Source organism: Pelodiscus sinensis, chromosome 14 (assembly GCF_049634645.1).
Source record: "Pelodiscus sinensis isolate JC-2024 chromosome 14, ASM4963464v1, whole genome shotgun sequence".
Lineage (NCBI taxonomy): Eukaryota > Metazoa > Chordata > Testudines > Trionychidae > Pelodiscus > Pelodiscus sinensis.
The window spans coordinates 29,095,016-29,110,190 of NC_134724.1; the positions used below are offsets into that span (position 1 = coordinate 29,095,016).

The window sequence follows — 15,175 nt, forward strand, 5'->3', positions numbered from 1 at the left end:
GTGGGAATCTCTCCATCGTTTTTAGTGCACTTTGGATCAGCCTCAACATGAGGCAAATATCTATTAGATCTGTCATTGTATCTCCGTAATCATAATACCTGGAAGCTGTGTAGCTGTTTGAGATGATATCATACACAATGACAAAGGAAACTCAAATAATATGGGAAACATATGGCCTTGAAGATCTGAAACAATGACACTTATGAGAATTTGTCATTTCCGTCCATTGTTCATCTTCCATTTCCCCCCGTTTCAAACTTTCTTTTGTTCAATAACTCTTCCTATTCCCAGAAGTCTTAAAGGGATTCAAATTGCATGTTGTATATTTTATTTCCCTGTATTGAAACTAACTTGTACGTTTCACGAGGCGTACAGCTAGTTCGGCTTAGGAAGCCTAGTCCGAACTAGCTAGTTCGTGCTGCGTGTAGCTGTGCGGCACGCAGTCCGAACTAGCCGGCATTTAAAAATGGCACCAGCCGGCTTTATGCAAATGAAGCCCGGGAAATTCAAATCTCGGGCTTCATTTGCAATTCCGTATGACTACATTACCCCCCCTAGTTCGAACTACGGGGGTAGTGTAGGCATACCCTTAGAGACTAATAAATATATAGTATCATGAGCTTTCATGGGCAAAACCCACTTCTTTTTCTTCAGTCATTTGGACCATCAATTGGCCCGTTGGCATCAGAGCTCGGAGACAGGCTGTGTTGAGCAACACTTGCTAGATAAAATAAGTTTCCAGTATCCTTGGAGAATATTCTGAGACTGAGTAGGAGTTCTGGTTGTTTTTTTATAGCAAGGTGGAACTGTAGGGAGGATATTGAACTGGCTGGTTAATGGTGAGCTGGAAGGTCCCTTTAGTCTGAAAAAATGGATCAAATTCTGCATGTTGTCTGAAACCCTCCTGTCGGTCATAACATCTAAGGGGGTCAGTTCTTGCTGGGATACAGGAGGTGAGTGAAACTGTTAAAGTTTTCTGTTTTGATGACTATTGTGTGTCCCTTCTGACCATTTGAATTCTTGACGAAATCTTATGATGCTTCCCTTGGGGAAAAAACCAAGAATCCTTCTTACCTTGGCCCCTGATTTCTGTTATTGCCATGGATTTCCTGCATACTTCTTTTAATGTTGGTGTGAGGCTTGGTGAGCATTTAGGCTTTATCTGCACTGTGCAGCTTTTCGTGACAAGGCAGTGCCAATACAGCTCTATCACTGAAAGTCACCCTGTGACCCCACAGCGGCTTTCACTTTGTTCACAGGAGCGCGCTCCTGCCCAGAAAGCAGCATTCACAATTGCACGTGCCACGTCCGTTGGGGGTGTGTGTTTGAGTATCTGTGAACAGAAGTTTTGTTGATCAGATGCAAGTTTAGATGTTCCCTTCATTACCCAAGGTTTCTTGGCATGCTGTTCACAGAGAGCCACGAAGATTGAAACAGAAATTCAGATAGTTTTGGGGCCTTTGGGACAGGACAGCTGATGGGATTTGAGCTCTATCTATTTGAGGAATGGCAAGTTGTTTTGAACTCTCCCATTGATTGTCAGTTTTGAGTAGTATGTAGTAACCGTCTCCATTCCGGGGCATTTTGGTTCAGTTCCTTTTGGCAAGTCTGTCTCGAGCTAGATGAAATGTGGTTTGCAGGAATGCTATAGACCAAGTGGTATAGTCTCCCTTCAGTGGTGCTACTAATTTCAAACTCTTTGGTGCTATAATGAAAGTTTATCAACACTGGCTGTATGTTAGGCCTCCTCTACACTCGGGATTTGTCCAAGGTCAGTGGCCAAGCACGGATTCAGGTATGTCTGCTTGAAATTGCTCTAAGCGGCACTGCTGCAAATCATGGCTCTGCCCTAGATATGTGCAGCTATATGGTTGACTTGCCACCAATGGTGGAAGTTTTCACTGCAGATAAATTTTTAGTCTATGCTGGGTTAGAGAGGAAAGGGAGGCAGCAAATGCTTGTCCTTCTAATTTTTATGCTGTGGTAACTTTGTGCAGTGTTCTGTATTATGTGACATCTACAGCAGTTGTTTGCTATTTTAGAAGAATTCTTTGAAGAGAGCACCACTGTCCCAAGGTATGATGTGGAACAGCACTGGTACAAGTAGCTGGAAGGACATACTGAGAGAGTGTGTAATGTGCAACACGTAAGCTTGGCTATGGTCTGACAGCCTCTGCAGGCCCCTGGGCAAGCTGGAGGTGGGGGTGGGAGGGGAGGCTCTGCACTTCTGGCAAAGAGGCTAAGATGGAAAGGGTGGGGCTGGGGGGCAGCCAGACCTCAGTGTTGTCTGGAGTGCAGAGTGCCCCTTCCCCTCCCCTAGCTGCCCGGAGCATGCTACGCAGCAGTGGCAGCAGGGAGTCCCAGGCCCCTTTGAATGGCTGGGTCCCTGGGGCAATTTGCCTCTTTGCCCCCCTGTTGGTAGGCCTAGTAATATAACTGTAGAAACCAATGACAGTACCTCCTCACGAGTGTTGTGTCCAATTTTTTATGTCCATGTGCAGAATGAGTTTTATTATGTGCACCACTATGGAGAAGTGCGACACATGATCTATGGATGATCTGTAATGGAGGTGGGCTGAGGGGTTTGGAGTGTGGGAGGGGATTCAAGGTTGGGGGGGGATAAGGGCTCCGGTGGGGGGGATAAGGGCTTTGGTGGGGGGGGGTTGGGATGAGGTATTTGGCGTGCAAGAGTATTCTTGGTTTGGAGTATGGGAGCAGGCTCTGGACAGGTTATTGAGGGGGTGCGGAGTCTGGTCGGGAGTTAGGGTGCAGGAAGGAGCTAAGCATTGAAGTGTGGAGTCTAGGAGGGAGCTAGGCTGGTAAAATATGCTCAGGGTGGGGCTCTGGCTTGTGATGAATTGGTCTGGAGGGAGTTAGGGTGTGAGAGAGTGTCGGGGATGAGGCAGGACTCAGGGTGCAGGACGCTTACTTGGGACAGCTCCCATTTGGTGGTGGAGGGGCAACAGTTCTGTGTAACCCATACTGCCTGATGCTCTCCTGCAGGCATCATCACCACCCCCACACAGCTCCCATGGGCTGCGATTTCTGGCCAATGGGAGCATCAGCAGGTGGGGAGGGGGGGAGGCAGAGCTTGCAGGTGACGGCTGTGCTTCTTGGCACTCTCAGTGACACTGCTGCACTCCAGCCGGGGCGGGAATGAACGGTAGTGTGCAGCGCTGCCTACCCTTCACCATTCACCCCACCAGAAAGGGCTGGCCTAGAACATAGGCTTTGTAGGCTGCAGTCTGGGCTCCCCTCAACCTGGGTCCTTGGGCTGCAGTCCCTAAAGCTCCTTTCTTAATCCAGGGAGCTGTCACAGTTAGGGACGGGGAGGCAAGAGGAGCTCTGTGGGCGGCAATGGAAACAGAAATGATTTCACATAAAACAAGTAGTATAATGTGCTTCCTGGGCAATGTCTACACTAAGAAGGTTTGGTGACAAAAGTGCTGTCAACATACAAAAGTTGTCAGAAGTGAAAACTGGTAAAACCAGTTTTTCTCTCCCCTTGTTGACATTTTGTGGCCTTGTTGCTAGCTCCTCTGTCCACAGATAAGAGCAAAGCAATGTGGGTAAGCATCCCACAGTGCAGTGTTGTGGGAAGGCAGAGCTGCTCTGCGAGCGCTTCCTGCTGAGGAATGTCAAAGCAACACAGTTGTCTCTTCAGCCTTCCCTCAGCAGCAGCAGCGATCTGCCTGCTGCTGTGTTTCTAGCAGGGCAGAACAGAAATGAGTATTCCTGTGATTTGCTCTCTGTTCCCCAAATGGAGCAGCTCACTCCGCTGTCACGCACTTTCCAGAGCTTTGGAAGGGGAGAGCCTTCAGGGCAGCAGAGATCACAATCACTGAGCAGAGCTACCAGGACCAGCATTGTAGGATGAGTTCTCTTGGCAAAACAAACAGCAGAAGCCACATGGTTCTTCATTGACAATTAGGGTTGCCAGGTGTCTGGTATTGAACCAGACAGCCTGGTACTTGCACCTTCCGTCTGGTAAAAAAAAAAATTCAGAAAATACCAGACATCTAAAATGTCTAGTATTTTCTGTTTTTCCTGAGAAAATCAACAGAAGGCCACTTGGGACATGCTGGGGCCCTTGTTTCTCCCCCTCCCCCAACAACTTTTCCTGCAGGGTGGGTTTTTTTCCTCAGCTGAACTCTCCCCCCCCCCCCCCCCCGGTGGGTTTTTTTTGGGTGTGGTATTTTTTTGTGAAACCATCTGGCAATCCTAATTAGGGAGGGGAGAAGTCAAAAGTCTCTCCAGGGATGGAAGTTTTTTGTCCCCAAAACAGTGTGTGTGTGTGTGTGTGTGTGTGTGTGTGTGTGTGATGGAAGTTTTTTGTCCCCAAAACAGTGTGTGTGTGTGTGTGTGTGTGTGTGTGTGTGTTTTGTTAAAGTTGCATTGTAGTGTAAATGCTCTCATTGTTTTCTTGTCATGCCAGTGTAGACAAGGCTCTAGAGCAGGGGTGGGGAACCTCAGGCCCAGGGGCTGGACCTGCTCCTGCTTGCCTGCATCTGGCCCGTAAGGTTTGGGACTCCTCCCACCATTGGAGAGCCTGTGCTGGCCCTCCATTCCTCTTCCCCCCCCCCCCCCCCACTGTCTTCCCATGGGGCTGGAGCACACAAAATCTACTAGCTTGGACTCCCTAGGCTCTGGTCTATGAGGGGAGTGTGGGGAGTGTCTTTCTCAGTCGAGGGCCACATTAGCAGGGCTCGCCAAGCGGCGGCAAGCCCCACTCGCCTTTTGTGCGGTTCTGCGTTCTTCGCATGCGCAGATCACTCTGCTCCGGCTCTGCCGGGTTGTAATCTACTCGCCACGGGCAAGTAGATTTCATTATTCGTCAAGCCCTGCACATTAGTGAGGGTTTGTTTTTGTTTTGCTTCTCACTTCTGTGCAGCCCTGACTGATTTTTTTTTTTTTTTTTGTAGGTCAGTGGCCCCAGATCCAAAAAAGGGTTCCCACCCCTGCCCTACTATACTTAACATTAACAGGCTAAACTCTTGTCTAAGGTAATTCGCTTTAGTTAAGAATCTCTCAGTGTCTCTAACCAATTATATTGGCTGGGCTCTTTCACAAATGCAAAAAACACAGTCCTGTTTGCTTTCCTCTGTGAAGGACAAAGAGGTGTCCTTTTGCCTCCTCCTTTTATCCCCAAAGTTTTTTTTTTTTTTGTCCCCAGAATCAGGATGACCTTCCTTGTGTAATTCCCTGGTGTACTAGCTCCATGTTGCCTTCCTGTGCAGTGCCTGTTTTACATATAAACTAAGGCAGACATCCTTTGTCTGGTAAAAACCTGCTTGCCACCCCGGCTTTGATTCAAGACTTGAAAACCAGATTTTCCAGTATATAGATATAACTCCTTAAATATCCGTACGCACATCTCTCAGGGATTATGAGGCTCAGTATGGGCTAAACTATTATAAGAGCTCTCACTTGATCGTGCCTGGATAAACATTATCAAAAGCAACGTGTGGGTGCATTGAGTGTGTGCAGCATTATGGTTACAGAGCAGCGAGCTCTATGCTAGTTGGCACTGAGGATTTCTTTGGGTTGCACTTGTCACAGAGCTACCCTTAATTCCCTTCACCTTGGGAGGTAAACTCTGGTGCAAGTGCAGCTGAGCCTTATCCCCCTTAAAAGGCCTGGTAACTGACACAGTTTTACTGCTTCCATAGTGCTGACCTACCCACAATCCTTCCACCACCATTCATCTTTCTTTGGTAGACTTTAGCATTTGGCTCTCTGTCTCTAGTGTGTAATTATTGTCCCCATTCCTCTAGCAGACGACCTTATGGACATCTTCTATTTAAAGAGACAATGCAAGCAAAAAAAGAAGAAATCGCTCTGAAAAAAAACACATTTTAATTGTGAAGAATCAGATTTGTTCTAGTTTGATGTTTCCTTGAAATAAAAGAGCTTTAGTGCATGTAACCTGGAGTTGGTAGTATTGGTGCTCCTGCTGGTATAATTGAAACATCAGATTTGGGAATAGTCACACTATTTTCATTTCTACTGCTCAGCAGAGAATCTGTTTGAAATGCCAGGTCCAGGGGGCCGACAGAATTCCCAGTCCCCAGGGTGAGCGAAACATCTGTGGGGGCGGTGTCTTGAGTGGAAAGAACAGGGCAGGGCAGCGCCAGCCCTCAGTGCCGCCTGGAGCACGCTGTGTTCCTTACTCTACCCCCCGGCCAGCCCTTCAGTGTCTCCTAGAGCATGACGTGCAGCGCTCTGGTGGTGATTTAAAGAGCCTGGGGCTCTGGTTTCTGGGAGCCCCGAGCCCCTTTGAATCGCTGGGCCCCAGTGAAATTGCCTTCTTTGTCCCATCCTTTGCCCTCGCCCCCTCCCCCCCCCCATTGGTGGGCCTGGCTACGTCATGATGATGCATTTCCTGGAGCAAGCCAAAAGCAGAGATACCAGAAATGGTGAATGGAACTGTCAGGAAAACAGATGTAAATATTGTAAGATCCAAAAGTAACTTCAATCACTAACATCTCATTTGTATATAGGTGAGATGATATAATGAACCCCCCTTATACATTCTGCTTGCCCACATTTTTATGAAAGTAGCATATTCACTTTTAAGTAACCAGTAAAAATGCAGTGTTACCTATCACACTCTCTTCTACTTTGTTCTTAGTCGCTGGCACTCTTGGGCCATCTTGTAGAAGAAAGGTCTAGAATAAGTTAATAATTTTTGATGTTTGGTTAAATGTACTAGCAGTCTTGCCAGTGTCAACTAAATCAATTGTGATATTTATAGCATTAACGCCATTTCCAATACAATCACATCCCCTGAATCAATACACTTACAGTTGGCAAATGGCAATATTTTGCTAAAAATATGTAAGCTTCATCAAGCCTATTAGACTCTAGTGTAAGAAATATGAAATTATATTTTCCTCCTTGCACATCAGGGTGTTCTCAATACTTTTATGTTGTGATTTGGAAATCTAGAAATCTCTGGTGAGACATTGCCATGAAATGTGTGACTGATTTTAAAAAAAGTGGGGGGAGGGAAATACGCAGAAAATAAATACATTGAATTTATTTTTTCAGAATTTTCCATGAGGTCTGGCCTGTGGGTCTATCACCATAAGTTACTTTTGTTTGTGAAATAAACTTATAAGTGTCTCATTGAAAGTTAATGGCATTTTACTTTGGAAGCGGATTGGTTCATGGTATGAAGTAATGGACTAAGAGTAAAAGGACGTGAGTTCTAGCCCTTATCTGCCATTTGAGACCTTGTGTAAACCATATCATTTTCTCTATATTTAAGTAGTTTCTCTCACCAGCTGTTTAAATATTTCAGCTCTCTACAGAGGGAAGCATTCTGTAAATCAGTGTCCTTATTTTTTATTAGTAAAAATACATGTTGTTAATTTTTTTGGTCAGCACGTACATTTTCTCTAATCAAATAACCAAACATAATCAAAATTAAATATTCTTTGTGTCCTTTTTTCATAGCTGAAAACCTGTGTTAATCATGGAGCCATATTTTGCTGGTTTCAAGCATGTGCAACGGGACTATGGAGTTCATCTCAAGATTGCAAATGATGAGAGACACACAGCTAGAAATACACAAAACTCCAAGCCTGGATCTTATGGTGTCAGTATTAGGGTCCAGGGAATTGATGGGCATCCCTACATAGTACTAAACAATACAGAGGGCTGTTTGTCAGAAAATCCATTGTTATCTGAAAATGGGCCACAATTGACATCTCAGACAATTAACAAATCAGCTCCTAAATTGGGGGAGAAAAGTAGTGAAGAAATAAAGTTTCCTGGAACACAGTCCACAGAGCCCTCTATGTATAAAAACCTAAAGCAAACCAATATGAATGAAGGAGAGACTAGAGTCTCAGATTCTAAAGTTGGACCATTAAAACCATCTAATCTGTTGAACTTTCAAAGGCATCCTGAGCTTTTACAGCCTTATGATCCTGAAAAAAATAACTTGAAGTTGGATAGCTACCAATCTTCTGTGTGCAATAAGCCTAAATCTCTTACAGATGAAGGCAAGATTGAAACAAAGGCTTGGACTTCTTCATCTAAAGTAGTGACCCTACAGAAAAAGCCACAGCTTCTGGAGTCAGCTAAATCAAATGTGAAAACAATTCATTTGAACAGGTCCATAGCAATGGAAGACCAAAATAAGCATGTGTCCGAGTGCCACAGTGTTACTAGCAGCCCAAATGAAGGGCATGTATTGGAGTCACTTTCATGTAGTGATGAATCCCCATATGTTAGCCCAACAGGCCATCCAGAAATAAGGAAAACTAGACCAGATGTTCTTCCTTTTGGCAGACAAGATTCAGCTGGACCAGTATTTGATGGGTCACGAAGATCATCATCTTCATCAACCACTCCAACTTCTGCAAATTCCTTGTATAAGTTTTTACTGGATGACCAAGAGTATGCTATTTATGCTGACAATGTTAATCGACATGAAAACAGAAGGTATATCCCATTTTTGCCTGGAACAGGCCGTGATATTGACACTGGGTCTATTCCTGCAGTTGATCAACTAATTGAAAAGTTTGATAGGAAAATTGGGCGACAGAGAAGAGGTAGATCAGGAAAAAGGAATAGAATTCACCCGGATGATCGTAAAAGATCAAGAAGTGTTGACAGTGTACTATCTTTTGGCCTAGAGGAGAATTCAGATTACTTAGAGGAGTTGAGCAACAATTTGGGTAAATCATCAGAGTACTTGCTAAGGCCCTCAAAAATTTGCTTTCAGAAACAATTATCTCTTGAACAAAAGTTACCTTCCACAGATACACAAGTTACTGCTCGAACTATTGGTAAATTGCTATCAACGGCTCCAGTTGTTCAAAACAGCCATTACAAATCATTGCAACATCATAAAGAAAATAAAGTTAATGGAGAGAGTTTGATGTGTAGATCATCCACGCTTCCAGTACAGAATAAAAAAGAAGACCTTAAGATAGTAACTTCTACTCTCTTGTTGCCAAACCGAATTACAATTCCACCTGACCCAGGAACAAAGAAAATTTTAGTAAAAACATTTTCTTCTTCCCCAAATACACAGGTAACTTTCAATCTGAAACATATTGTCTTTTAAGTTCCCTGCACTGTGTAAGTTAAAGCTGTCTGATTTATAGTGTGTAAGATGCACATTTCTTATGGGTCAAATCCTGCAGTTTAACATTAGACCAAACTCCCATGGTGTATAGTGGAAGTTTGATCTCAGGAAGGACTGCAGGATGTGTTTCAGTAACAGTAAATGTAAACAGTTATTCTCTGGGTGAGGCAGTAGAAAGCCAAGGTTAAGGATAGAGTCACATTCCTGCTTGGGATGTGGGAGAAGGGTGGGGATTAGGAGTGTTATTGTAAAATAATGTATTATTAATGCCTAAAACATACTCACTGCAGCAAATAACATAAAAAAAGGTCTCAATGTGCATATTTTTAAACAGGGTATATCTCCTGTCTGCTGAATGGTAGTACGCTTGTTTCTTTCAATGGCCCCAGCTATACACTTGGTAATTTTAGGATTATAGTAAGATTAGTGACATTATTTATTTAGAATAAGAACATGTGCAATGTTATCTTTCACCTATAGAGATTGATCTGAAACCTGCTGAAGTTGATGGGGAAACTCCCATTGACTTCAGTGAGCATTGACCCATCTCCTCAATGAACTTCTTCTCTGGTAATAAAATTGCAACAGTAGAACCTCATAGTTACAAACTGAGAAGTCAGCTACATACATCATTTGGAACCAGAAGTATGTAATCAGCACCAGTGCCCCAAAACAAGCAACTCTCCTTCCCCCAAATATTGTATAGTATGTTAGATGTAAACTACTAAAATATGAAGGAAAAGGTTTCTTGTTTGTTTGTTTTTTAAAGTTTTGATAAGGCATGTAAGCTATTTCTCTGCTTGTTCATTTAAATGAAGATGATTAAAAGAAGCATTTTTATTCTGATTAGTAAAGTTTCAAAGCTGTATTAAATCCATTGTTCAGTTGTCAACTTTTGGAAGAACAGTAACATTTTGTTCAGAGTTATGAACCTCTATTCCTGGGGTGCTCATAACTCTGAGGTTCTACTCTATAGATAATGGAGAATTTCAAAGCAGAAGCAAAAGCAGGAAGCAAATTCTTGAAAGAGTCTGTATTTTGATATCCAGTCTTGTGTTTTAGGCAACTCCTGATCTGTTAAAGGGCCAGCAAGACATTGCACAACAGACAAATGAGGAGACAGCTAAGCAGATCCTTTACAATTACCTAAAGGAAGGGTTAGTAAACATCATTAACTTGTATAGCAGAAGTTTGGAGATTGAATAAGCTTGAGGATTTTTATTTAATTTTTTGGGGAAATATTATGTGGTCATTTGAAGTATTTAGCAGAGTTTTTGGTAGATGTGATATCCCAGAATGTGCATGTTACAAAAATTGGAACATAGCAGGCAGGACCTAAGCTGAATTGTGTTAAAGTTCAGGCAGCTTGTTCAATATGTGCAGAACCCCCATCATTACTATACCCCTTCAGCTCAGAACTGTAGTCAGAGCCAAGTAATTTCCCAGAAAATATTTGCAATTTGTTTTTTTAATGATTTATTCAAAGTCTTCATGGAATAGTAGTAGAAAATCTATTTGTAATTCCTCCAAATTGATTTTTTCATACTGTTTATGTAATTTGGATGCTTGAGGTATATTTCAGCAGGAGCAAAACAATTGGTATCCTAAATCACTGCGTGGTTTACATACGTTGTGTCCATGTTTCAGAAGCACTGATAATGATGATGCTACAAAGAGGAAGGTCAACTTGGTTTTTGAGAAGATCCAGACGTTAAAGTCAAGAGCTGCTGGAAGTGCACAAGTAAATAATCAAATCACTTTTGTTTGTGTGTTTCATAACTATAAAATACTGGAGTACAGAACTGTGGATCATAGTCTAAATCTGTTTGCATGTTGTATAAAAGAAGACAAGGGTGTGCCTAATACACATAGGTTTCAGAGGGATAACCGTGTTTGTTTCAGCAAAAACAACAAGGAATCCGGTGGCACTTTAAAGACTAACACATTTATTAGCGTATTAGGGCATAGCCCTTCGTGAGCTATAGCTCACTTCCTCAGATGCTGAAGGGAAAAGAAAACAGAAAAGGAAGGGTTACAGAGATGAGGAGTACAGTAACATAATTTGACAGTCTGCATATTCAAAAAAATAAATGTTGCTAAGTTATCAGTTGTGTTTTTTAAATTCTTAAAGAAATTTGAAAAAAGCTTTTATGCTACCATGTAATCGATCAGAGGACTGAAGGTGAAGTACCTTATCAATTTATTTTATTTCTGATTATAGGGAATCAGTCTGAAAATATAAAAGACAAATACTTATTAAAAGTATCTGTCCAAATTCTGCCCTCAGAACTACATACTCAGCTCCCATTGAGGTCTGTCAAAGGTGCACAAAGTAATCGGAGTGGAATTTGGCCTGAAGTAGTAGTGGTTTATTCCATTTCTGTTTATTGGGTTTTATTTTTTCAGAGCTACACAACACATGGTTCTTTTGAGATGTTTTCTATGCTACTGGCAATATGCCTTGAGCAAGCAGCAAGAAGTTGAATAAGAATTACATCCTAGTGTTTTTGAAAATACTAGGTTTTCTCAAGCCATATTAAAACCATCCCATGGTGACTTTTGTAATTCTGACTAAATATACACAACAGATTGTCACTCTGCTTTTTATTAGTTCTGTCTGTGGTTTAATTGAATTTTTAAAAAGGAAATCAGAAAATAATATCTTGGATGTTTAGGATTAAACCTCTCTGTTTAATTGTAGGTTTCTGATTCTTCATCCGAAGTCAAAGCATTGCTGGAACAAAAAAAAGAACTAGAGAGCAAGGTTGCAGAGCTACAGAAGGAGCTGGATCTAGAAATTAGGGTATTTATATTTTGTTGTTTGCATTATAAAGAAGAGACGTGCGGGTTGAATCCCCCTAATCTGCCACTCTCTGGTCCGGCAACATCCGTAGTCCGACATGATTTTAGTTACCAGAATGTTTGCTAATTGTGAGTGTGGTCACGTTTCCCATTGTCCAGTCATACATTATTAAGCAGTATTGCAAGCATTGTTCTGTTTATTCACCTTGGCAAAATAAAGAAACCCACTCATTACAATATTGACTTCCTGTGATTTGGCAAATTCTCTATTTTTTTCTAGCATAATCTAGTTATTTTCTGGACCCACCTGCTCATGAGGGTGCCGTTGTAGAGAGGTTCAACCTGTAGTATTACAAATGTGATGTTCTAAATAAGTGATAATCGTCTTGATAAAGCCAACATTTTCTCCTATGTACTGTATACTTTATGCTAAACATCTCAGTAAACATTCTGTCTCTAAATAATGATTGTAAATATATAATTCAGGGCTCTGATTTTTGGACCTTTTATGTGAAGAGATTATTTGATGGGGTTCTGAGTGGAAAACGTAGAAGATTCTGTGGGTTTCTCATATTTCCTACATTCAAAAAGAAATAATTGTTTATGTATCCATAAATATATGTTAAATCATACTAATGTTCTCATACTAGTGGGTGGAATTTGCGTACATCCTTAATATATATATATATATATATAACAAGTGAGATCATTTTGCATCATATGGTTACACTTTTGCATTTATGGGAGATTCTTCTTTTTTAAGCATGTGCTTTTCTAAAAATAATCTCACCCCATTGTTTGCTTCACATAGCCCTTTGGGATGCCATGATAGAGAATTACATAGGTGAAACTTTGTTAAATAGCTGCAAAAGTAGAGCTTAAAAATCTTTAATTATGGTGAGACATATTTTGAGTAGGAGAAATATTGTTACAGTTCATGTAGTTGCTGATAAAACAGGTATAGCATTCATTTTCAATCTGGAACTCAAAATGATTGCGTGCTAAAAAGCACTTGAAGAGGCTCTGGAGGCAATCTAGTTGTATTAGACCGTGTAGTGTGTTTGAAAACTGTGATAGCGATCAGTGTAGTAAAGACTGGCTAATACTGAGAACGTTTCCTTTTCATATTTCTAATACAAGTCCATAAACCAAGCTTATTTTCTCCAGTACAGGTCCTGTTATGAGCGTTCATAGTCTAAGAAATATAATACTGTAATTGAGAGAGAATTAAATATTGAGTAAATCTTTTCCTACCTTTTTAAAAACAAGGCCTTTGGTTTTTGTTGTTAGCATGGTACCTCAGCTTTTTTATACTTTCAATGTGTACAATTTAGAATCAGCAAAATGCCAAAGAAGAGAGAGACACTACAAGAGCAACTCTGAAAGATCTACAACAGCAACTTGACAAAAGTGTGAAAGAAAAAGATGCCTTAAAAAAGCGTCTAGGAGAAAGTGAGAAGGAACTCAGGGAAAACTTAGAGGAGTGAGTTTCTTGTACAAAATCTATTTGTGGAGTTTATTCCTATTAAATACTACAGATTAAATGTATCTGTCACTCCCTTTCCCCACTAAGTTGATTCTTAAAAGACACTAATCTACTACAATAGTAAGTAGTGCTACTTTTAATATCACCTGAAGTGTTAAAACCTCTACTTTAAAACTGGCCAGCTAGGAGTATTTGAGGTAAAACTAAAATTTTGTAATTTGAATGTTTTTGTCCTAATGTGGGTAGATTTTTATAGTGCATTGTCATCCAGTACAGGCGGGTACTTTTAGACCATTGTGTAAATAAATATGAGCATATTTGCTGCATAAGAGAATATCCATTTTTACCATTTGAATGAAGATAGTCTCCTCTGTGAGGGTGTTGATGCCCAATATCCCCTCCCCAGCTTCCACTGTTACTGCCTCATTTGATCCTATCCCATGGTGGGAGAGCAGGAACAATTCCTCAGAGGCTTATTGTACTTGGAAAACAATTTAACACTGCTATAATCCTAAACATTTCTTTTTCCCCCTTGATGAGACTTTTTCAAGTGAAGATGGAGCGGGAACAACACCAGACTGAAATCAGGGACCTGCAAGACCAGCTATCTGAAATGCACGATGAACTGGATAATGCAAAGCATGCTGTGGATGGGGAGAAAGAGGTCCTGATTGAGGTTAGTAAGAAAAGCTCAAGAATAGTGTGCATGAGAATATCCTGAACAGCTGTATCTGTGTCCCATTGAATTGGAGTTGTGGAGACAAGACCGCGTCTAATGTTAAAGATTGCCAGCTAGTAGATACTGGCTTCCTTTTTATGTAGAGATCCCTGGGATGAGATATGAACGGTTTTGGTGTTTATCTTTCAACTTGTGGTCAGTGCTCTCTTTGTTGGACATGAAAGTACACTATTGAGACAGGGCACACTAAGAAAACATAGTGACTTTCATGTAAAGTATTTTGTTGCAATTTTAAAAATCCTCCCAACAAATCTGCCAGAGTTCTCAATGGAAAAGACTCCAATGAGCAGAGAATGGCTTGAGTAAAACTCCTGGGAGCCAAAGATATCTTGGTTTGACCAATTTGAAAAACACACATGCAGTATGTGGTATAACGCATACACAAGAGCCGTCCTTCAGGCCAATTGTGTCCTTCATCATGGCTTATATTTTCTGCAGATTTTAGCATTTAGTTTTACTCCGATAGAAAAGAAAACAAAGAAATGTATAATCTGGGCTATCCTACCCCAGCCCTGTAGGGAATGAACATTTTACAAATATGAATGAAGCCTCCTATCACACCTGCAATGCAGGTAAGCCTTATCCCAGTTTTACAGAGTAGAACAACGAGGGCCACAGAATGGAATAAAAATGTGCTGAGTGTTCGACTCCTCCAAAGTGACAGTGAGTCTGGAGCTGATCCAGGGATAAAGTTCTGTCAATTAGAGCTTATTTCTTCTCATTCAAGACTCTGAAGAAAAGCTGACCACAGCAAGAGCAAGTATGAAGCACATATGTACACCATTGCTTAACTGTCCATGTAGAGCAATACATGAAAATGTTACTACAGAGGCGGCAATAACAAAAATATTTAAGAACAGAATCATGCAGCACGAGTAGAAAAAAAGATCAGGAGAGCAGTACCCATCCATCAACAAAAATCTAGATTTACTCTGCTCTAGGTGAGCAATAGCAAGGCCTGTGAGAGAAGGAGGAGAGCCAGTTGAGATGACAGAAAAGTTATAAAATATCTTGTACTATAACCAAAGATACTATAATTATATAGAAA

The 15,175-nt window shown here is 41.4% G+C and overlaps 1 protein-coding gene across 8 annotated transcripts in view; it reads left to right on the forward strand.

Moving 5' to 3' along the window:
* Positions 1-15,175, forward strand: part of CGNL1 (cingulin like 1) — a 134,895-nt gene that overhangs the window by 45,811 nt on the left and 73,909 nt on the right. For 6 of the 8 annotated variants that reach the window (XM_025190061.2, XM_075897317.1, XM_075897322.1 and 3 more), the window contains exons 2-7: positions 7,459-9,046; positions 10,163-10,257; positions 10,748-10,841; positions 11,802-11,903; positions 13,237-13,385; positions 13,929-14,064. In XM_025190061.2, the coding sequence (XP_025045846.2) occupies positions 7,478-9,046; positions 10,163-10,257; positions 10,748-10,841; positions 11,802-11,903; positions 13,237-13,385; positions 13,929-14,064 (2,145 nt within the window). In that variant the 5' untranslated portion in view covers positions 7,459-7,477. Of the gene's footprint in view, positions 1-4,922; positions 5,004-7,458; positions 9,047-10,162; positions 10,258-10,747; positions 10,842-11,801; positions 11,904-13,236; positions 13,386-13,928; positions 14,065-15,175 lie in introns of all 8 variants that reach the window. The other 2 variants (XM_075897318.1, XM_075897323.1) reach the window with 2 other exon arrangements.